Source organism: Pongo abelii, chromosome 4 (genome assembly GCF_028885655.2).
Source record: "Pongo abelii isolate AG06213 chromosome 4, NHGRI_mPonAbe1-v2.0_pri, whole genome shotgun sequence".
In the NCBI taxonomy this organism is placed as follows: Eukaryota; Metazoa; Chordata; class Mammalia; order Primates; family Hominidae; genus Pongo; species Pongo abelii.
The window spans coordinates 148,791,773-148,814,492 of NC_071989.2; the positions used below are offsets into that span (position 1 = coordinate 148,791,773).

The 22,720-nt window shown below is 37.3% G+C and overlaps 1 protein-coding gene across 7 annotated transcripts in view; it reads left to right on the top strand.

Moving 5' to 3' along the window:
• The window catches only part of ANKHD1 (ankyrin repeat and KH domain containing 1), a 129,399-nt gene that overhangs the window by 19,701 nt on the left and 86,978 nt on the right, over window positions 1-22,720 (top strand). For 6 of the 7 annotated variants that reach the window (XM_024247080.3, XM_063724500.1, XM_024247082.3 and 3 more), the window contains exons 2-6: window positions 11,409-11,562; window positions 13,755-13,911; window positions 15,410-15,557; window positions 16,285-16,432; window positions 21,055-21,288. In XM_024247080.3, coding sequence (XP_024102848.1) covers window positions 11,409-11,562; window positions 13,755-13,911; window positions 15,410-15,557; window positions 16,285-16,432; window positions 21,055-21,288 — 841 coding nt within the window. The remainder of the gene's footprint in view (window positions 1-11,408; window positions 11,563-13,754; window positions 13,912-15,409; window positions 15,558-16,284; window positions 16,433-21,054; window positions 21,289-22,720) is intronic. The other variant, XM_054555959.2, reaches the window with a different exon arrangement.

Below are 22,720 nucleotides of genomic sequence, written 5' to 3' on the forward strand. Positions count from 1 at the left end.
GGACTACAAAGATGAAAAAATATGTTCCCTGCCCTTAAAGACATCAGTCTTCCAGCACTTTGGGGGGCTGAGGCACTTTATGTTCTGGGTGGATCATGAGGTCTGGAGTTTGAGACCAGCCTGATCAACATGGTGAAACCCCGTCTCTACTAAAAATACAAAAAAATTAGCAGGGTGTAGTGGTGTGCACCTGTAATCCCAGATACTCAGGAGGCTGAGGCAGGAGAATCGCTTGAACCTGGGAGGTGGAGGTTGCAGTGAGCCAAGATCGCACCATTGCACTCCAGCCTGGGTGACGGAGCGAGACTCTGTCTTGAGGGGGGGGAAGAAAGACATCAATCTTTTCAGGAATATTAATATTCCTGGTAATGAAAAAAGAAGGTAAATTATTGTTTATTTTTTGAGACAGGGTCTCGCTCTTTCGCCCAGGCTGGAGTGCAGTGGTGCGATCATGGCTCACTGCAAACTCTACCTCCTGGGTTCAAGCAATCCTCCCACCTCAAACCTCCCCTTCCACACCCCACCCCTGCAGCTGGGACTACAGGCATCCACAGCCACACTCTACACTCAGCTAATTTTAAAATATTTTTTGGTGGAGGTGAGGTCTCGATACCTAGGGTGGTTTGGAACTTCTGGCCTTAAGTGATCGTCCTTCCTTGGCCTTCGAAACTGCTGGGATTACAGGCATGAGCCACCATGCCCAGCCTATTTATTCAAATTATATTTGTCCTTCTAAACTCTTTTTAGATATTAATAAATTGTATTTGAGTGTTCTAGGCATTGTGCACTTTAATTGCATTACCTCATTTAATTTTCTCATGGTTCTGTGACAGTCCAAGATACCAAATTCAATGTGTGGATCATTGCCCTGTGTTAGTTGGATGATCACTCTAAAGATTGATATTTGAGTGTCTTGCTTCAGGAGATTGATGGGCTCTAAGTGGCAGGTTTAAAGGGGCAGTAATTTAAAATGGAAGGATGCATAGTCCATCAGCATAAGATTGTCTTGTGCTTATTTTTGAGCAAAACCACAACTGCTCCTTATTATGTTCTATAAACTCGCCAAGCCTGTGATGCTTCAGGGCCTTTGGCACTTCTAGTTCCCTCTGTCAGGTACATTCTCTTAGATATCCATGTGGCTTCCCTTTCACTTCTATTATGTTTCATTTAAGAGACCTTCCAACTATTAATACCTACTGTATATATATTGCATAAACATCTCAGGCTCATTAATTCTAAAACTGAACTCATACTTTCCCCTTGCACTCCACTATGATGAATGTGTCCCCCAAAGTTCATGTGTTAGAAACTTGGTTCCTAGTTCAACAGTGTTAGGAGGTTGGGCCTAATAAGAGGTGACTGAGTCATTAGGACTTCTCACAGGAGCTGGTTAACTATCCTGAGTGGTTTTATTGTAAAGCACATTTGGCCCCCTCTTCTATTAGCTCTCTCTCACATGCTGTCTTGTCATTCTGTCACTCTTTTGGCCAAAATCTTTCCCATTTCTTAGATAAAGGATCCAAATTCCTTGGTATGGCAGACATAGTTATTTAGGATTTGGCATTGTCTATCTTTCCAACTATATCCTTATACTCTATTTGCTTTTTATATTCTAGCCATACTAAATTGCTGTTGTTCTTTGAACATATCAAGCTCTTATATACCCTGGTATGTATACTTCCACTGCTTTGGCATCAAGAATAATAATCCTAGCTACTATATATATATAGAGAGAGAGAGAGAGAGAGATAGAGATGTATCACACACACATCTATATATACCTACACGCACTCATCTAGACAAGATCTTGTTCTGTCATCCAGGCTGGAATGCAGTGGCTTGATCATGGTTCACTGTAGCCTTGAACTCCTGGGTTCAAGTCATCTTCCCGCCCCAGCCTCCCAAGTAGCTCTGACTCCACCGGTGCATGCTAGTATGTCTGGCTATTTTTAATTTTTAATTTTATTTTTTGTAGAAATGATATGTTCAAAGAACTACAGCAATTTGGTATGGCTAGAATATAAAAAGCAAATAGAATACAACAAGGATATACTTGGAAAGATAGTCAAAGCCAAATCCTAAATAACTATATATGCCATACAAAGAAATTTGGATCCTTTACCTAAGAAATGGGAAGGATTTTGGCCAAAGGAGTGATATGATTGAACTGGCATTAGAGTTAGTGAGCTTGATAATCAGTTACATTTAATTTAAATTCCAAAGTTATTTTCTGACAATATGATTGTTAGGACAGCTGTAGATTTTCTGTTCACTACACTGGTTAGTATTTGTTTTAGTTACACTCTGTTGTTTAGAAGATTCACTTCATCCACTTTGGTGTAGTGAAAAGGGTGTAAACTTTGTTGTCTGAAACACATAGCTTCAGATCCTCACATGGTTATGTGATCTTGGGCCAGTCACTTAACATTAAGTAGTTAAGATGGTTGAATAAAATAATATATGGAAAAGGCTGGTACATATGAGACATTTTATTAATGGTAGCCTATTATGTTTTTAAAGGTACTTAATAGTAGATTTTTAAAAAGATTTTTCCTTCTCCTGTTTTCATTTAGAGACTTCAAAAGATAATAGATTCTGTGTTAAAGCTATAGTTTTTGTGTTCGAGCAAAGTGGGGATAATTTTCTTCAGCTTTAACGTAGATTTAGGAAAAGCATGATGGTTCTTTCTTGTGCTACGTGAAGCTAACCAATTTCAGAAAACCCAAGATATGATTTCTGTTTTTTATTACTGTTTTTTATTAAGACAGGGTCTTGTACTTTTGCCTAGGCTGGAGTGCAGTGGTGTGATCATGGCTCATGCAGCCTCCACCTTCTGCCGCTCAAATGATCCTGCCGCCTCAGCCTCCCAAGTAGCTGGGACTATAGGTATGCACCACCATGCCCAGCTAATTTTTGTTTTTTATAGACAGGGTTTCACCCTGTTGCCCAGGCTGGTTTCTAACTCCTGAGCTCAAGCAATCTGCTCACCTTAGCCTCGCTAAGTGCTGGGATTACAGGCATGAGCCACTGCCCCAGGCCTCTTTTCTGTTTTTTGAGAAGGGGGGATTTTGAGTCTGAGATTGGGTGGGAATAAAGTTTTCATTGTAGAAAGAACCTTGAAAAGCTTTTATGTCAATGAATATAGCCTTTTTATTCCAGTATTTTAAGATGTTGTTGCTGAGTATATTAGGCCTTCTTGTAAAAACAAAACTCACTCATAAGTTTGTCATTATTTGGTGCTAAATTACAACAGTATTACTTTTTGCCTTTGAGTGGATCTTAGGGCATGATTATGGTGGTTGCTACTGCTGGGATTTTGGAGTACTGTGTGTTTTGCAAAAAGGAATTGTTATGTCCTTCAGTAATTACTTCTTGGAACACTGGCCCATCCTTTTTGCTGTTCTGAGTAGAAATCAACAATAGGCATTCCAAAATGGTGCTGATCCTGACTTAAAGTGGAGGGCTCACATTGGGTAGGGGAAGGATAAGACATTTTGGCCTATTCAAATATACATAAGAAAAAGAGGACTAGCGAGTACATGTTTTAAAAATGTATATTTTGGATGTTTAAAATACCTTCCCATTTTAAATGATCAAATCTGAATTTCTTAAGGGAGCTTCTTTTTTTGAGACAGTCTCGCTCTGCCGCCCAGGCTGGAGTACGGTGGCATGATCTTGGCTCACTGCAACTTATGCCTCTTAGGCTCAAGCAATCCTCCTGACTCAGGCCCCCTAGTAGCTGGGACTACAGGCACACACCACCACGCCTGGCTAATTTTTGTATTTTTGGTAGAGACAGGATTTTGCCATGTTGCCCAGGCTGGTCTCGAACTCCTAACCTCAGGTGATCTGCGTGCCTCAGCCTTCCAAAGTGCTGGGGTTACAAGATGTGAGCCACTGCGCCCAGCTGGGAGCTTTATTTTTGAAGGTTGGTGAGGAGAGGTAGAATGAGATAAAGGTTTAGTCTTTCCTTGAACTTTTTCATAGCTCCAGTTGAAATTCATGAGAGTGGTGATGACTCTTTGTTTTGTTTTTTTTAAATTAACCAGACTAGAATATTATTTTTATTTTTATTGAGACGGAGTCTTGCTCTGTTGCCCAGGTTGGAGTGCAGTGGCACGATCTTGGCTCACTGCAACCTCCGCTGCCTGGGTTCAAGCGATTCTCTTGTGTCAGCCTCCCGAGTAGCTGTGACTACAGGCGTGCACCATGAAGTCTGGCAAATTTTTTTTGTATTTTTAGTAGAGACAGGGTTTCACCATGTTGGCCAGGCTGGTCTCGAACTCCTGACCTCAGGTGATCCACTAGCCTTGGCCTCCCAAAGTGCTGGGATTACAGGCATGAGCTACCATGCTAGGCCTAGAATTTTTTTTTTTTTTTTTTGAGACGGAGTCTTGCTCTGTTGCCCAGGCTGAAGTGCAGTGGCACAATCTCGGTTCACTGTAACCTCCACCTCCCAGGTTCAAGCAATTCTTCTGCCTCAGCCTCCCGAGTAGCTGGGACTACAGGCGCCTGCCACCACGCCCGGCTAATTTTTGTATTTTTAGTAGAGACAGGGTTTCACCATATTGGCCAGGCTGGTCTCGATTTCCTGACCTTGTGATCCACCTGCCTCAGCCTCCCAAAGTGCTGGGATTACAGGCGTGAGCCACCGTGCCCGACCTGTACTAGAATATTCTTAAAGGATACCAGAAATGAAATTTGTGGCTACTAATATTTGACTCTCTAACTCAAAATATAAATTTATTTAACATGTTAAAAGTAAAAATTTCATAATCCAATTCCAAGGGCTCTGTGGAAAACAATGTATTTTTCATTTATATTTAAGAGCTTGGCTGGTGTGCTTTTTTTTGTTCCCTGCATTGTATGACCTGCATTGTAGGACTAGAGAATACATAAACAAATATATGTAATGTACATGTTTTATGATAGAATATTATTTTTTACTATTAATAACTTATTTTCTCTGTTAGCTAGCAATTACTATTTCTAGAAATACAGTCTGAGAGAAGTTAACAATTACTGACCAATGTAATATGAGATTTTATTATTTTATTATTACAGTATAAGACTTAAAGCATATTACTATTATTGGAAGTTTTAATTATAGTGGTACATAGAAACTGTTTTAAAGTGGATGTGAGTTTTGGTTAAATCATAGCTGGATTAATAAATGATTTTTCAAACTAGACTTTGGCCAGGGTGACTGACTGTTCTTTTAGATGGTAGTAGCTGAGTCTGTGGTAATCTCCCTTGGTAACTGTTGCATCCAGTGGTTCATTTCTGAAATGTCAAAATGGAATAAAAATGGACAAAATGCTTGTTCCCCTTCTCCCTACTCCTCCCTTTTGTTTGTTTTAATTGAAGCTAAAAGCCACACTCCCATACTCCTTGTTTTTGTTTTTTGTTTTTTTTTTAAGGCAAGAAGGAAAAATAACTTTTTGAGGAGGAAGACAAAGGTTTTTGTCTTTAGTATTTCAGGAGATATAAGGGAAAAACAGGTAGTTTTTTATGGGCCATATTCCTTTACCACTCTTTTTCCTCCACCCTTTATTCTTGTACCTAGTCAGAGGTAGGAAAAAATATTCTTTGGTGTTTAGAACTTGCCTTTGGCAAAAAATAATACTGCTATAAGTGGATGTATTTATTTGCTGCTGAATGTAGCTACTGAATAGAGATGAGCTATGTAACAGTATCATCAGGCAATAAGAACATTGCTGTGATGTTATAGCTATATGTAAGAAAGTATAAGGCTTTTATATTCATTTGCTTGATGAAGACTAATTTCATTAGACATACTATTATTTTGGGCTTATCTGTTATATATGGACATGGTTTCTGTACTCTATCACCAAGCCTTTTATATTAAGTATACAGAATGTATACAGAATTTGTCACATTTAACATATCTCCACATAGCTATAAATGGTTTCCATCTTTTTTTTTTTTTTTTTTTTTTGACAGAGTCTCACTCTGTCGCCCAGGGTCCAGGTTGAAGTGGAATGGCATGATCATGGCATATAGCAGCCTCAAACTCCTGGGCTCAGGCGATCCTCCCACCTCAGTTTCCTGAGTAGCTGGAACCACAGGCACACGGCCACCATGCCTGGCTAATTTTTAAAAATTATTTTTCGTAGAGACAAGGGCTCACTATGTTGCCCAGGCTGGTCTTGAACTCCTGGGCTCAAGCAGTCCTCCCTCAGTCTCCCAAAGTGTTGGGATTACAGGCATGGGCCACATGTACCCAGCCAGCTGTATTTTGAAGTAATGCTAATGCAATCTGAATTGTAAGAGTATGTTTCAGCAGATTTATTAGGTAAGATATTTGTGAACCGCCAAAAGTAATCTCTCAAATATTTCCAAAATAATAAGCATAATGGGATATTTTGTCCTTTTATTGATTCCACATTGAGACAGACATTTTTAAAGTTATAAAGCGGGTGGGACAAAGGAAACAGTAGTGTTTTTTGGGAAATCTGATTGATACAAATGTATTCATATCATTTATCTGTATGGTTTTGTATTAACTATAACTCATTCTGGGTTTTTTTCCCACAAGTATTGTGGATATTTAAAATTTTATCATATGGGTCAGATCTTAGATGTAAAATGCGTAAAACCACACTCAAAAGTTCAAGTGAGTGCTGATAAAATGCATCGTTAGATTCTCAGTATGATTCTTCTACTTTGAAAAGGTAGAGAAAATAGACACTGTGGTGAGGGACAGGACAAAAGAATTGTAATTACACAGAATCATGTTCTAAAAATTATATTATTTGGTGGTTTATTGTTTCAAAATGCTTTTACCTTCATTACCTCATTTCAGGATTTCAATAGCACTGTAAGGTAGGTGGGGCAGATAGTGTCTTTGTTTATTGAGGCAGAAATAGAATGTCAGAAAGGTTGAGTATTATGTCTGAATTTACACACAATGCCTGATAGAACTGGTACTTTAACCTTATTCTCTTGATCTCCAGTGTAATACTCTCTTCATTATGTCTTACTGCCTAATTGAAACTTGAGTTTACATCCACTGTAAGACGTAGAATTAACTCAAAATACATTGTCTTATGCATTATATTTTCAGAGAAGTTATAAGCCTCTGAAGCAAGGGACAGATCACCATTTTGTATTTTTCTTCTGAAATTGATTCTTCCCAAGCACTTAGGAATGTGCCATCTTATTTACCTGATGCTAACATTATTGACACCCAGGAAGTCATTGCTACTGGTTCTTTCTCTCCCTAATGGTGGTAATCAGGCAGGCAATGAACAATCTGTCACTTTTTATATGGTCTACTCAAATCTATTCCCAGTTGTTCTTTCTAGCCTAATGCCATAGTTGTATTCTAGGTACCTTGTATCTTTTAAAAATTGAGATATAATTCATATGCCATAAGATACAGCATTTTAAAGTTTACATTTCAGTGATTTTTAGTATATTTACAAGGTTGTATAGCAATCACTACTATCTAATGCCAGAACATTTTCATCAATCCAAAAAGAAACTTCAGGCTCACTTACAGTCACTCCTATTCTTCCCTTCTCCACTCCCCAGGCAACCTATTGTCTTTTTCTATGGATTTGCCTATGCTGGACATTTCATATAAATGGGATCATATAATGGGACCTTTTGTGTCTCCCTTCTTTCACTAAGCATAATGTTTTCAAGGTTCATCTATATCATGTATTTATTCCTTTTGATGGCTGCATAATATTCAATTGCATGGATATATATCATATTTTGTTTATTCATCTACTGATGGACATTTGGATTGTTTCTACTTTTTGGCTGTTATAAAGAATGCAGGTATGAACGATTGTCTTTAAGTTTTTGTATGAACATGTATATTTTTAATTCTCCTAGGTATATACCTAAGAAGTAGAATTATTGGGTCATATGGTAATTCTATGTTTAACTTTTGAAGAACTGTCAAACTGTTTCCACAGTGGCTACACCACTATGTTTCCACCAGCAATGCAGAAAGACCTTATATTAATTTTTTTTTTTTAAGAGACAGTGTCTTGCTCTGTCATCCACATGGAATACAGTCGTACAATCATAGCTCAGTGTAACTTTGAACTTCTGGGCTCAAATGATCCACCTCAGCCTCATGAGTAGCTGGGACTACAGTTTTATGCCATGACGCTAGGCGAATTTTAAAATTTTTTGTAGAGACAAGATCTCACTAGGTTCCCAGGCTGGTCTTAAACTCCTGGCCTCAAATGATCCCCCCAGCCTGGCTTCCCAAAGTGCTGGGTTTATAGACGTGAACCACTGTGCTCGGCTCGTACCTTACATTTTTTGAGTGGACAATTCATCTCCAAGCCCCACCCCCTTCCTCCCCCCCAAAAAAACTGGGGATTTCTTTTGGAAATAGTCTTGCCGTGTTGCCCAGGCTGGAGTGCAGTGCCACAGTCTCAGCTCACTGCAACCTCTGCCTCCTGGGTTCAAGCGATTCTTGTGCCTTAGCCTCCCAAATAGCTGATTACAATCATGTGCCACCACACCCAGCTAATTTTGTATTTTTAGTACAGACAGGGTTTCACCATGTTGACCAGGCTAGTCTCGAACTCCTGGCCTCAAGTGATCTGTCTGCCTTGGCTTCGCAAAGTGTGGAATTACAGGCATGAGCCACCACACCCAGCCTCCAAGCCTATTTTTTATTTCATTTTCTGCCTCTATCTGAAGTATACTTCCTCTTCTGCCCACCTCTACCCTTATGTCTAACTACCTATTGAAATTCTGTGCATCCTTCAAAGCCTAGTTCAAATGTTGCTTCTTGTGCAAAGTCTTCACAGGTTACTAGGGCTGGAAGTGATTTCTCCCTCATTAGTGCATATAGTTGTATCATTTATTTCTCTTTGAGGCCTTTTGTAATAGTTGTTGGAATCTTTCTTATTTCTTCTGCCACATTTTTGTATTATCATAGTGAGAGAGAGATATATATATATCTAAAATGGGCCTTTAGTAAATATTGAGAGAATGAGAGACTACTGGAAATCCTTAACTTGGCTTTTTAAAATGTTACATGAGACATATAATATTTATAAAATAGGAATATTAATATCTAAATACCATTTTAAATAAATAATTTTATAATTTTTCCACTGGAATGATGTTTTTACCTGTCCTCCCAACTGGCAGGTATGTATATCTGCAAATATCTCCTAATTTCTTGGCCTTGCATTAAGCTGTTGTGTAAGCAGTTGCTTTTCAAGGTCATTTGACAACTGGTTGCCTGCATGTATCTATTGGATCTGGCATCTTTGTCTGTAGTTACATGTTAAAGAAGCTGTGTTACAGTATAGCTCAATGTTTTTAGGTCTGAAGTTAAAGATTCATTTTGTAAAATTATAGTGCATCATTAGATAATAAAATAAATTATTTTAACTTTACTGTCTTTATTAGGCTATATTTATTTGGTGTCCATTGTGAAAATTGATGACCAACTAGCCAGATATGCCAAATAATGTAGTCCAGATACTGTGGTCCTTTGTTTATAAATGTGTGATATCCTAGTGGTTAAAAGCATGGACTCTGTAGGTATGTGGCCTGAGTTTGAAACCTTTTTTTTTTTATTTGTTAGCTGTGTGACCTTGAAGAAGTACTTAATCTTTCTGTTCCTGATGTTTTTCTCTGTCTACAAATATGTTAATTTTTCCTGGCTATACGTATTTGCATATTACAGTAATTATATAGTATATATAATCTATATATTATACAAATTACATATATGCCATACATGTTTTACGTATATACGTATATATGTATATTATATACATTACATATATTATGTAAATAATATACATATTACATATTACTCATGAGTACTCGTTCATATTTACATATGAACATGTAAATATGTTATGTACATATACACATATGTACATTTAGCAAAATAAGAATCATACTGTTTTGAATCTTGTGCATTTTACTTAATTTTGTGAATATTCTCATATGCCATTAAATATGCTTCAAAAACTTTTTTTTTTTTAATTTTTTATTTCTTCTCACAGCTGAGCCAGTGGTCACAAAAACATTGTTTTTAATGACTGCATAGTAGTCCATCATGTAAATGTACAACGTGTATTTCCCAAATTCTGTATTATAATTTTTCCTCATTTTTGGAATTTCAGTTAATGCTGCAGTGAACATCCTTGCACATTAATTTTTGTCTGGCTTTCAGATAATTTTTTAGTGAGCTTTTTAAGGTATTTTGATACACATTTCCAAATTGCTTCCCAGAAGGGTTGTATATATTTTATTTAAGAAAATTCATTTTGAATTAATTTTATTTGAAATTGGAGGGTTACATGTTTATTTTTGTAAGTTGATTTTTGCTTATACCATTCATTCATTTCAACAAGTATGTATTAAATTCATACTATATGCCAGGTATTCGTAGGCCCAAAATATAGCACTGTAAACAAAGTACAGTTTTTAACCTCATGGAGTGTTCCTGTCTAAAGGACTCCAGGTATCAGTGGGTTAGTTTTTATTTTCCGTTATTTCAGAGTCAGAATTGAATAAATTATTTAGAAAAGAGGAAAACTTTTCTCTTAATGACCTATCTATGCTATCAAGTTTTTGTTGTTGTTGTTGTTGTTGTTTTTTCTATTCTATCTAGTCTATATAGATTTTCTCAGGGTTATGTTCATGTACTTGTTTCAATAAAAAGTAAATGCTTTTATTTTTTTTTGAGATGGAATTTTTGCTGTGTTGCCCAGGCTGGAGTGCAATGGCACGATCTCGGCTCACAGCAACCTGCGTCTTCTGGGTTCAAGCAATTCTGCCTCAGCCTCCTGAGTAGCTGGGATTACAGGCACCCCCCACCACGCCCAGCTAATTTTTATATTTTTAGTAGAAGTGAGGTTTCACCATGTTGGCCAGGGTGGTCTCAAACTCTTGACCCCAGGTAATCCCCCCGCCTCAGCCTTCCAAAGTTCTAGGATTACAGGTGTGAGCCACTGCGCTCAGCCCCTGCTTTTCTTTTTTTAGTATTAATTTTTTTTTTTAAATAGATATGGGGTTTCACCTTGTTGCCCAGGCTGGTCTCAAACTCCTGAGCTTAAGCGATCTGCCCGTCTGGCCCTCCCAAACTGCTAGGATCACAGGCGTGGGCCACTGTGACTGGCCTTAATATTGCTTTTCATGTTCTGTATTAGTCACAGAATATACAATGCTCTTGAGGAAACTTTAGTGTATGTGTGTTATACCTGTAGTCATGTCTGAAGGTAAACAGTCACAATGTCCTTCAAAGTCCATTCCCATGCTCCCTTGTTTCTGTAATAATTTTTCTGCTTATATTTAAGTTCTAATTAAGAAGTCATATTACCTTAAATTGTAGTTATTCTAATCATATTGATATCAGTTTCATGGATATTGCATCTTTATTTCATTAACAGGTTGAATCATTTATTTTGGACCAAGAAGATCTGGATAACCCAGTGCTTAAAACAACATCAGAGATATTCTTATCAAGTACTGCAGAAGGAGCAGACTTACGCACTGTGGATCCAGAGACACAGGCACGACTAGAAGCATTGCTAGAGGCAGCAGGTACTTTATTTTTTGTTTTATCTTTTTCATATCTTTAAAAGTCTAGATCTCTTTACAGTTACATGAGATTATCCCCAAATTCAATAACATTATACAAAATTTAAAATCTCTAAAATTTATTTTAATCTCCCAAAGAAAATGTTCACATTTTGTATTTCTGGGCTCAACTCATATATTTTTAAGGTATTAAGATAATCAGTGTCCGGGCACAGTGGCTCACGCCTGTAATCCCAGCACTTTGGGAGGCCGAGGCAGGCAGATTGCCTGAGCTCGGAGTTCGAGACCAACCTGGGCAACATGGTGAAACCCTGTCTCTACTAAAATAGAAAAAAATTAGCCAGGTGTGGCGGATGCGCCTGTAATCCCAGCTACTCAGGCAGCTGAGGCAGGAGAATTGCTTGAACCCTAGAGGGGGAGGTTGTAGTGAGCCGAGATCACGCCATAGCACTCTATCCTGGGCAACAGAGCGAGACTCCGTCTGAAAAAAAAAAAAAAAAAAAAAAAAAGATAATCAGCTAGTTATCAAGGAAAACTTACCTGTTAGCCATTATAAAATAAAAATGTGGGAGATAAATTTAGTTAATCAGTTTATGACTTCTTTATCTGTACTGATTTAGGGAGCTGCATATTGATTACTTGTGTATTCACTTTAATCTATGTTTAACTTGATTTTAAATAGCTAATTTTTTTATATGTAATGCATATTATCAAATAGCTAAAGCAATGTGAAATATATTAAGTAGATAACAAAACCTTCCCATTTTCTGTCAAGGTTTACATATTCTTCTAGATTTTTCCCCTTATGATAATATAAATACATGTATATGTTTGAACATACATGATTGTTAAAAATGAAGTAGGAATGATACACAAAATACAACTTTTTTTCCCCGTATAATTTATTGTGGGTATCCTTCCATGACAGTTTATGTTGATCTTTCTCCTTTTATTGAAGGGTACCATAATATTCTGCTGCTTGGATGAACCATAATTAATTTTACCAATTTTAGCTTATATCCAGTTTTTCAATATCACAAATAATGCTATAGTTTATAGCCTTATATAACTTGTGCAAGTATCTCTTTAGGACAGATTTTTAGAAAATGTTATCATGGGTAAGAATACATTTGCATTTAAAATTTTAGCAACTGGCTGGGCCCATGGCTCATGCCTGTAATCCCAGCACTTCGGGAGGCCGAGGCAGGTGGATCACTTGAGGTCAGGAGTTCGAGACCAGCCTGGCCAACATGGTGAAACCTCGTCTTTACTAAAAAAAATACAAAAATTAACTGGGTGTGGTGGTGCACACCTGTAATCCCAGCTACTCAAGAGGCTGAGGCAGGAGAATCGCTTGAACCCAGAAGGCAGAGGTTGCAGTGAGTCGGGATCGTGCCACTGCACTTCAGTCTGGGTGACAGAGCAAGACTCTGTCTCAAAAAATAAATAAGTGAAATAAAATTTTGACAACTATTATTAAATTAGTCCCTCAAGTTTGTGCCTGTATTTATTTCTTTATTCACTCAAAAATCAACAATTTTTGAGAGGGCCTCACACCTCAGACATTGTTTTGTCAATTTCATAAATGAAAAATATCTCACCATTTTAGTTTGCATTCATGTTATATCATTAGTAGATTGTGTGGTAGCTCTTTATAAATGACGATATAAATTCATTGGGTATTGTGTATATAATTTTTTAATTTTAATTTTATTTGTAAGAATGAATTTAATTTAAAATGTTGCCCCAGAAGATGGTTGTGACCAAAGGAAGAAACAATTGAATTGTTTGTTATAATATTACAGACTGTCTCCCCTCTGAAGATACTACTGAAAATAGTAAAGACAGATATCCTGTACTAGAGATCTTATGGTGTGACTATGTATTTTGAAAGAAATCTCATTTATTTGATAGACAGCATCATATGAAGTTACATGTGGATTAGGTAGAGGACAAATTAATATTATGTGCATTGTAAAGGTAGAAAGACTAAAACATAGGTGGTTATGCCATGGCCTTTTGACATAAGTGGCAGAATTGAAATGATGAACCTTATCTTCTGTCAACCTAACCTATGGATTCTATACCATTTCTTTTTCCTAGATAATAGTGTTTAGAAATATAATTACAATTTGCACTTTTATACTTTTTTTTTTGTTGTTCTGCACTACCTGATTGATTGATGCACACTGAAGGAATTGGCAAATTGTCAACTGCTGATGGTAAAGCTTTTGCAGATCCTGAGGTACTCCGGAGACTGACATCCTCAGTTAGTTGTGCACTGGATGAAGCTGCTGCTGCACTGACACGGATGAAAGCAGAAAACAGCCACAATGCAGGACAAGTAGACACGTATGTGTTTAATGACTTTTGGATATTAGACATTTTCTTGAATAGATTTTGGGGAAGTAGCCAATTTTGGTTAAATATATCTTTTGGTGGAGCTTATAAACTTTAGCTGAATGAATATTACATTTTAAGTGGATATATAAATGTATATGTATTATGTAGCTATACAAATGGATATTTTTGTTTCTTCATTCAGCTCTAGCCATTGAGCATTCTTGTGGAATATATTACACTAGAGTCTCTGAGAAATCCAAACTGAATAAGATCTGTTTTCCAGTTATAAGGAAGTTACTTATTCTAAAAGTTATTATAGTAAACTCTAAACTGATTGCTTGAGTACTAATACATGAAACGAGTTACTAATGCAGTAGTCTAGTTGCTTGCTACTCAGATATGGTCCATGGACTAGCAGTATCAGCATCACCTCAGAGCTTATGAGAAATGCAAAATCCTGGGCCCTACTCCATATTTACTGAATCAGAATCTGCATTTTAACAAGAAATACGAGTAATTTGTACACATTAAAGTTTGAGACTCGGTGGTCTAGTTAGTCATTCTGTTGTAAAATAGTTTTCTTAGGTTTTCACCTTCACTGTTACTAAGTAAAAATTTCAGCCATAGGATTATATCCCAAAATATCTTTGGGAATCATTATACAAGTAGAGTTTAAAAACTTGTGCATCTAATACAGGGGTGTCCAAATTTTGGGTTCCCTGGGCTACACTGGAAGAAGAAGAATTGTCTTGGGCCACACAGAAAATATAAACACTAGAGGCCAGGCATGGTGGCTCATGTCTGTAACCAAGCACTTTGGGAGGCCAAAATGGGTGGATCACTTGAGGCCAGGAGTTCAAGACCAGCCTGGACAACATGGTGAAAACTCATCTCTCCTAAAAATACAAAAATTAGCCAGGTGTGGTGGCACACATCTGTAATCCCAGCTACTTGAGAGGCTAAGACACAAGAATCACTTGAACCTGGGAGGTGGAGGTTGCAGTGAGCCAAGATTGTGCCACTGCATTCCAGCCTGGGCAACAGAGTGAGACTCTGTCTCAAAAACAAAACAAAACAAAATACAAACACTAATGATAGCTGATGAGCAAAAAGAAAAAAAAATTGCAAAAAAATTTCATAATGTTTTAAAAAAGTTTACAAAAATTTGTGTTGGGTTGCTTTCAAAGCTGTCCTGGGCCATGGGTTGGACATGCTTGGTCTAATGCTTTAAAAAACTTTATTTAAAATTTGTTGTAATATGTTAGGAGATTTTAAAAGATAAAAATGACAGCTGGTTTCAAATTCACTCACTGGCTTTCTGGCTTTGTTGATAAACATGAATAATTGAACTTGCAGACAAAATGCTCAGCAAGTAATATGTTCATATAATTTTTTCTCTTACTGCATTGACATTTTTCTTTGTGTGACTATTTATATTTAATATAACTTATCATAGGACCCCTGAGTCTTTTTGTTTTGGTTAATTGTTGAATGGTTTTGTTTCCAGTCGCAGTCTAGCAGAAGCTTGTTCAGATGGGGATGTTAATGCTGTTCGTAAATTGCTAGATGAAGGCAGAAGTGTAAATGAACATACAGAAGAAGGAGAAAGCCTGCTGTGTTTGGCTTGTTCAGCAGGGTATTATGAATTAGCACAAGTAAGCAGAAATAATCTTTAGTGATTAAAATTGTGGAAGGGTTTTGATATTTTATTTATTTTTGTCACTTATAAGATAGATTATAATTAGAGGCCAGAGTCTTCTCTTCCCCCATCCTCCTTCCCTTTTTGGTAGTAGGTAAAGTAGAAACAGATACACAGTTTATTTTGTTGCCTGTACATGCAACTGAGAATGATCCATTTTTCTGCCACTTACTCAAAGCTACTCCTAATGAATAAGAAACAAATAGATGTAATAATAATTTTAAATTTGTCCTTTGAAATAATATACAACTATAATGGAAAGTAGTCATTATTTTCATCACATTCAGGTTACCCCAATTCTTTTAATTTTTTTTCCTTCTATGTTGGAACAGTACTGGGAATTAACCATGTTTTTACCAGTTTCTGTCTTGTGAGTACAGTTTTGCTGTTCTTTAGCTAGATAACCTCAAGCATAACATTCTTTGACAAGAGCCATCACATTTTATAACAGGATGGCTAATATGATTGTGTACTTTATTTAAATATTAGTATGTAGTGATATTGTAAAATATGTAACCTGGCATGTTAAGCAGTGACTATTGCATAATTTTTTCAAAAGGTCATTATTGATTTTTCCCCACCCCTATTCTAGAAGAATATCTTCAGAGATTCAGTATATTCTCTAGAAATATTATTGAATAGTAAGAATTAACAATTTCTCTGTGTGTATATGTGTTTTAAAGGTATTGCTTGCTATGCATGCTAATGTTGAAGATCGAGGGAATAAAGGAGACATAACTCCCCTGATGGCAGCTTCCAGTGGAGGTTACTTAGATATTGTGAAATTATTACTTCTTCATGATGCTGATGTCAACTCCCAGTCTGCAACAGGTATGTAGAAAATTATGTATTAATTGGGGGAAAAAATTGACATAATTGTTACCTGAGAGAGAGAAAAATTAGATTTCTGAGGAAAATCAGTGTAAACCTACAGAAAAATCTTAGCCCTTGTGTAGAATCTTTGAGTAAAATACAAATTAATTTGACATCCTCAAAAGTCTTTAAAACACACTTGGATTCTCCTTTAGTCAAGATTGAGTTTTTGTGGTATGAACATAATGGAATATTATTCAGACTTAAAAAAAGGAGGAGATCCTGCCATTTGCCACAACATGGATGGACCTGAAGGACATTATGCTAAGTGGAATAAGTCAGACACAGAAAGAGAAGTATTGCATGATCTCAGTTTTTTTTTCCCCACAGTCTTATGGACATATGTATGCATGATCTTACTTACAAGTGGAATATTGAAAATTTACAAAAAGAGTTAAGTATATAGAGATAAGACATTGGTTACTGGGTCAGGGGTGGGGAGAAGAAATGGGAGAAGTAGGTAAAAGGATACAAAGTAGCAAATATGTAGAATGAACAAGTCAAAAAGTCGGATGTACAACATGAGGACTGTAATTAATAATAGTGTATTATATTCAGAATTTTTTGCTAAATGAGTAGATTACGCTGCTCTTGCCACAGGGGGCAAAATTGGGTAACTATATGAGAAAAATATGTTAATTTGTTCTATAGTAACCATTTTACTATATATGTGTCTTACAACAACATGTCTTATATGTTATGTATGTAATATATATGGAGGCAAAATTATAAACTGTATTTCTTATAATTCTTTACCTTCAATACAATACTCTTTAGATTATAGATAAACCTGAGTGTTTACCCTATAGGGTTTTACATGTTGAGTTTGCTGAATACATTTACTATAATAAGATATTCTTTTTTTTTTTTTTTTTTTTTTTTTTGAGATGGAGTCTCACTCTGTCACCCAGGCTGGAGTGCAGTGGCACGATCTTGGCTCACTGCAACCTCCACCTCCCAGGTTCAAGAGATTCTCCCGCCTCAGTTTCCCAAGTAGCTGGGATTACAGGCGAGTACCACCACTCCCGGCTAATTTTTTGTACTTTTTTAGTAGAGATGGGGGTTTCACTATGTTGGCCAGGCTGGTCTTGAACTCCTGATCTCATGTGATCTGCCCGCCTCAGCCTCCCAAAGTGCTGGGATTACAGACGTGAGCCAACCAAGCCTGGCTGAGATATTCTTGTATAGCAACAGTCCCCAACCTTTTTGACACCAGAGACAATTGGAAGACAGTTTTTCCACACATGGGAAGAGGGGATGTTTTCGGGATGAAACTGTTTCACCTCAGATAGTCAGTTGTCTCATAGGAGTGTGCAACCTAAATCCCTCGCCCATCATTTATTTGAACTGAGCAGCTTTGTGCATACTATAGTTGAAACCCTTGAAAGTGGCTCCCTGTATTAATTAAATACAGAAAATATCTCTTATATTTACATAAAAGAAAACAGTTAATGTTAGAGCGTGTTGGTGAACCACCAGATTGATTTACTTAATTTTTTATCTGATTATGAAAATAATATATGCTCATTGTAAGAATATTTGAGAAATGCAGAGAAGTAGGAAGAATAAAAGATTACTCTCCCATAAACTCTGTGGCACAGAAATCACTGCTATTACTGTGTTAGTTTAGTTCCTTCCAGTATTTTTGATATATAAAATTATGTAGTTGAAATTATACCCTATGTGCAATTTTGTTTGACTTCACTTATTTTCTATTTTTTAACTTTTTTTTTTTTTTGAGATGGAGTCTTGCACTGTTGCCCAGACTGGAGTGCAGTGGCGCGATCTCGGCTCACTGCAAGCTCCGCCTTCCGGGTTCACGCCATTCTCCTGCCTCAGCCTCCCTAGTAGCTGGGACTACAGGTGCCTGCCACCACGCCCGGCTAATTTTTTGTATTTTTAGTAGAGACGGGGTTTCACTGTGTTAGCCAGGATGGTCTTGATCTCCTGACCTCATGATCCACCCACCTCAGCCTCGCAAAGTGCTGGGATTACAGGCATGAGCCATCGCTCCAGGCCTATTTTATTAACTTCTTAACAAACTTTTTTAAAGGTTGCATAATATTTCCTTGAATTGATATACCACAAATTTTAGGGGCAGAGGGCATTAATTGGTTGTGAACTATAGCAAAAGTTGTTAAATTAAGATGATAAAATCAATTGCTTTGTTCTGGTTAACAGCATTATGCTATATACACACTCCTTTGAAAAATACTCAAAAAAAGGGCCGGATGTGGTGGCTCACGCCTGTAATCCCAGCACTTTGGGAGGCCGAGGTGGGAGGATCACGAGGTCAGGAGATCGAGACTATCCTGGCTAACATGGTGAAACCCCATCTCTACTAAAAATACAAAAAAATTAGCTAGGCGTGGTGGCAGGCGCCGGTAGTCCCAGCTACTCGGGAGGCTGAGGCAGGAGAATGGCATGAACCCAGGAGGTGGAGTTTGCAGTGAGCCGAGATTATGTCACTGCACTCCAGCCTGGGCAACAGAGCGAGACTCCGTCTAAAAAAAAAAAAGAAAAAGAAAAATACTCAAAAAAGAGGATGCTGCCATCAAGGAAGTTTTAAATTTCTCCTTGAGGATTCTTGGTGATCATCAAATTCAGTGGTTTTTAAGGTTGTTTTCTGTCAAATAACTCTAACTTTAAGCCAAACAGTATATGGAAGCACAGATATAATATCACACAAATAAAGAGGAGTTGATCTAAAGTAGAGATAGTTGGGGGCTTTAATTTCTGGAACCTAGGTCTCCCCATCTTCTGTGCTGAGGAACTTCTTGGAAGGGGGGATTCTAAAGTTCTTTGGAAGACAGTTTGAAAACCACCATATTGTTCTCAGTACCTTTATTTTTAAAAAGTAGGTGAACATTTTGAGAGAGAAAAGGGCTTGGCTGAGATGAAGTCCCCCATTCTTTTTTTTTTTTTTTTTAGCTGAAATAGATACACTATGTAGAAGGACGGGATTATTATATACCATGCAGTAAGCACATGCTCTTTGATAGGCTCCTCCGTACACTCTCCATGTGGCCATTTCAGACATTCTTCTCAAACCCCTCCTCGCTTCCACTGATTTCCTTAACTCATACTTCATTGGGAAAATAGAGATTTCCAGAAGGAAATTGCATTATGTTCTCACCAATAATTTCTAGTCAAGTTCGTATTTTAATTAATTCATTCATTTTGTTCAGTAAGTTGCACCTACTGGCTGCATGTCAGAATCACTTAAGAGAGCTTGTTAAAAATACAGGTTCCCAGAAGTCTTCCTTCTGTACTCCAAAGCAGTCAGTCTCAGGAGAGACCAGGGATGATAAACCATAGCTCTGTATTGCAGCTCTGTGAGGGGATGTGGTCACTATTCTAGTCACCTGCCTTTACTTAATGCATTTTGTTTGGTGCCAGATGTCCTTTTCCGCCTTTACGAATCCTACTTAACTTTTGAGGCCCAGTCCAAATGTAGCTGCTGCTGCTTTTTAAAAAAACAAACAAAAAAAAATCCCAGTTTTATTGAGATATAATTCATATACCATAAAATTCACTTGATTTAAGTATACAATAATGATTTTTAGTAAATTTATAGAGTTGTACAATCATCAGTACAATCTAATTGTAGAATATTCCCATCACCACAGAAAGATCTCTATGCCCGTTTGGAGTCACCTCAGTTATTCAGACAACGATTAATCTACTTTCTGTCTCTATAGATTTGCTTTTCTGGCCTTTTTATATTGTTCCGATCTTTATAACATATAGTCTTTCGTATTGGGCTTTCCAGAAAGTCTTTTGTATTGGGCTCAAGTGATCCTCCCACCTCCTGCCTCTAGAGGAGCAGGGACTACAGGGGTATGCCACCATGCCTGGCTCAGTTTTTTTTAGTAGAGATACTGTGTTGTTCAGGCTGGTCGCAAACTCCCTGGGTTCAAGCAATCCTCCCACCTTGGCCTCCCAAAGTGCTGGGATTACAGGTGTGAGCCATCGCACCTGGCCAGAAAATCTTTTAATTAGTAGGAAAATTGGCTGGGCGTGGTGTAATTGGTGTAATCGGTATAATTGGCATAATTGGCAGATTATACCTGTAATCCCAGCGCTTTGGGAGGCCGAGGCGGGTGGATTACCTGATGTCAGGAGTTTGAGACCAGCCTGCCAACATGGTGAAACCCTGTCTCTCCTAAAAATACAAAATTAGCGGGGCATGGTGGTGGGCACCTGTAATCCCAGCTACTCGGGAGGCTGAGGCAGGAGAATCACTTGAAGCCGGGAAGCAGAGGTGGCAGTGAGCCAAGATCATGCCATTGCACTCCAGCCTGGGCAACAGAATGACACTGTCTCAAAGAAAAAGAAAAGAAAATTAAGGTGATGCTTCTAACCAATGATAATGAAAAAAAATTGAGATAATAGTTGTAGTGATTTGTGTAAGGGAATTGAAGAGGTATACCTAGAGCATTAGCATAATCATAATTGTATCTGTTCTGTCATGATTTTATATTTCTTTTTATTATTATGTTTTTCTTTTTAAATCTTTTATTTTTATTTTTTAAATATGTATTCTGCTCATGTATTATATTTCTTTTTCTTCTTTTTAGGAAACACCGCACTAACTTACGCGTGTGCTGGAGGATTTGTTGACATTGTTAAAGTGCTCCTTAATGAAGGTGCAAATATAGAAGATCATAATGAAAATGGACATACTCCCTTAATGGAAGCAGCCAGTGCAGGTCATGTGGAAGTTGCAAGAGTTCTTTTAGATCATGGTGCAGGCATCAACACTCATTCTAATGAATTCAAAGAAAGTGCTCTAACACTTGCATGCTACAAAGGTACTTAATATATGTATGAATATTTATAATGTTTTTCATAACCACTTTGATTATTTGAGTACTGAGTATTTGAGTTTACTTTATATTGCTTATGTTTTCCCTGTGCTATAAAATTATCTAGTTTATAAGAAATTATATAGAAAGTCTATTTTAGTCTATATCACCTGTAATATAGTTTTCTAGTGTATGTTTATTATTTTAATTCAGATTTATTGGGTTAACTGCGAAGTTAACCCAACTACTTAGCTTAGATTTAGAGGGTTTCCATTATTTAATAACTTTTGTTTTATATGATTTTTCCAATGTTTATTTAAAAAATAGTACATGCCAAAGTAATAATACACACAATACTGAAAACCTGAAAAACACAGAGTAACACAAAGAAAAGAAATTTTTTTTTTTTGAGACAGAATTTCGCTCTGTCACCCAGGCTGGAATGCAGTGGCATGATCTCAGCCCACTGCAACCTCTGCCTCCCAGGCTCAAGTGATTCTCGTACCTCAGCCTCCCAAGTAGCTGGGACTACAGGCATGCACCACCATGCCTGGCTAATTTTTGTATTTTTAGTAGAGATAGGGTTTCACTATGTTGGCCAGGCTGGTCTTGAACTCCTGACCTCAAGTGATCTTCCTGCCTGAGCCTCCCAAGCCTCCCAAAGTACTGGGATTACAGGTGTGAGCCAGCACAGCCAGCTAAAGAAAAGAAATTTTAAAATGACATGTAATGCTACCATCTAAAGATAAAAAAGCATGTATACAATATTTTAGTGTATACATTTCCAGTTTGTTTTTAAGTATGTTTATATACAAACATATATATATATTTTAAACAAAATAGTTATACTCTTAACAGTTTTATAATCTACTTATTTTACTTAGCAGTGTATCATGGACATTTTTCATCTCAATAAATATTCTTTATTTTTTATTTTTCATTTATTATCATTGTTTTTTTGAGATGGAGTTTCACTCTTGTTGAAACAAGAGTGCAATGGCTGGAGTGCAATGGCACGATCTCGGCTCACTGCAACTTCTGCCTCCTGGGTTCAAGTGATTGTCCTGTCTCAGCCTCCCTAGTAGCTGGTATTATAGGTGCATGCCACCACGTCTGGCTAATTTTTGTATTTTTAGTAGAGACAGGGTTTCATCATATTGGTCAGTCTGGTCTCCTGACCTCAAATGATCCACCTGCCTTGGCCTCCTAAAATGCTGGGGTTATAGGCATGAGCCACCGTACCTGGCCTATTTTTTATTATTTTTAGAGGCAGGGTTTTGTTCTATCACCCAGGATGGAGTGCAGTGGCACTATCATAGCTCACCGCAGCCTCAAACTCCTGAGTTCAAGCGATCCTCCTGCCTCAGCCTCCTGATTAGCTAGGATTACAGACTCACACCACCATACCCAGCTAATTTTATTTTAATTTTTTTGTAGA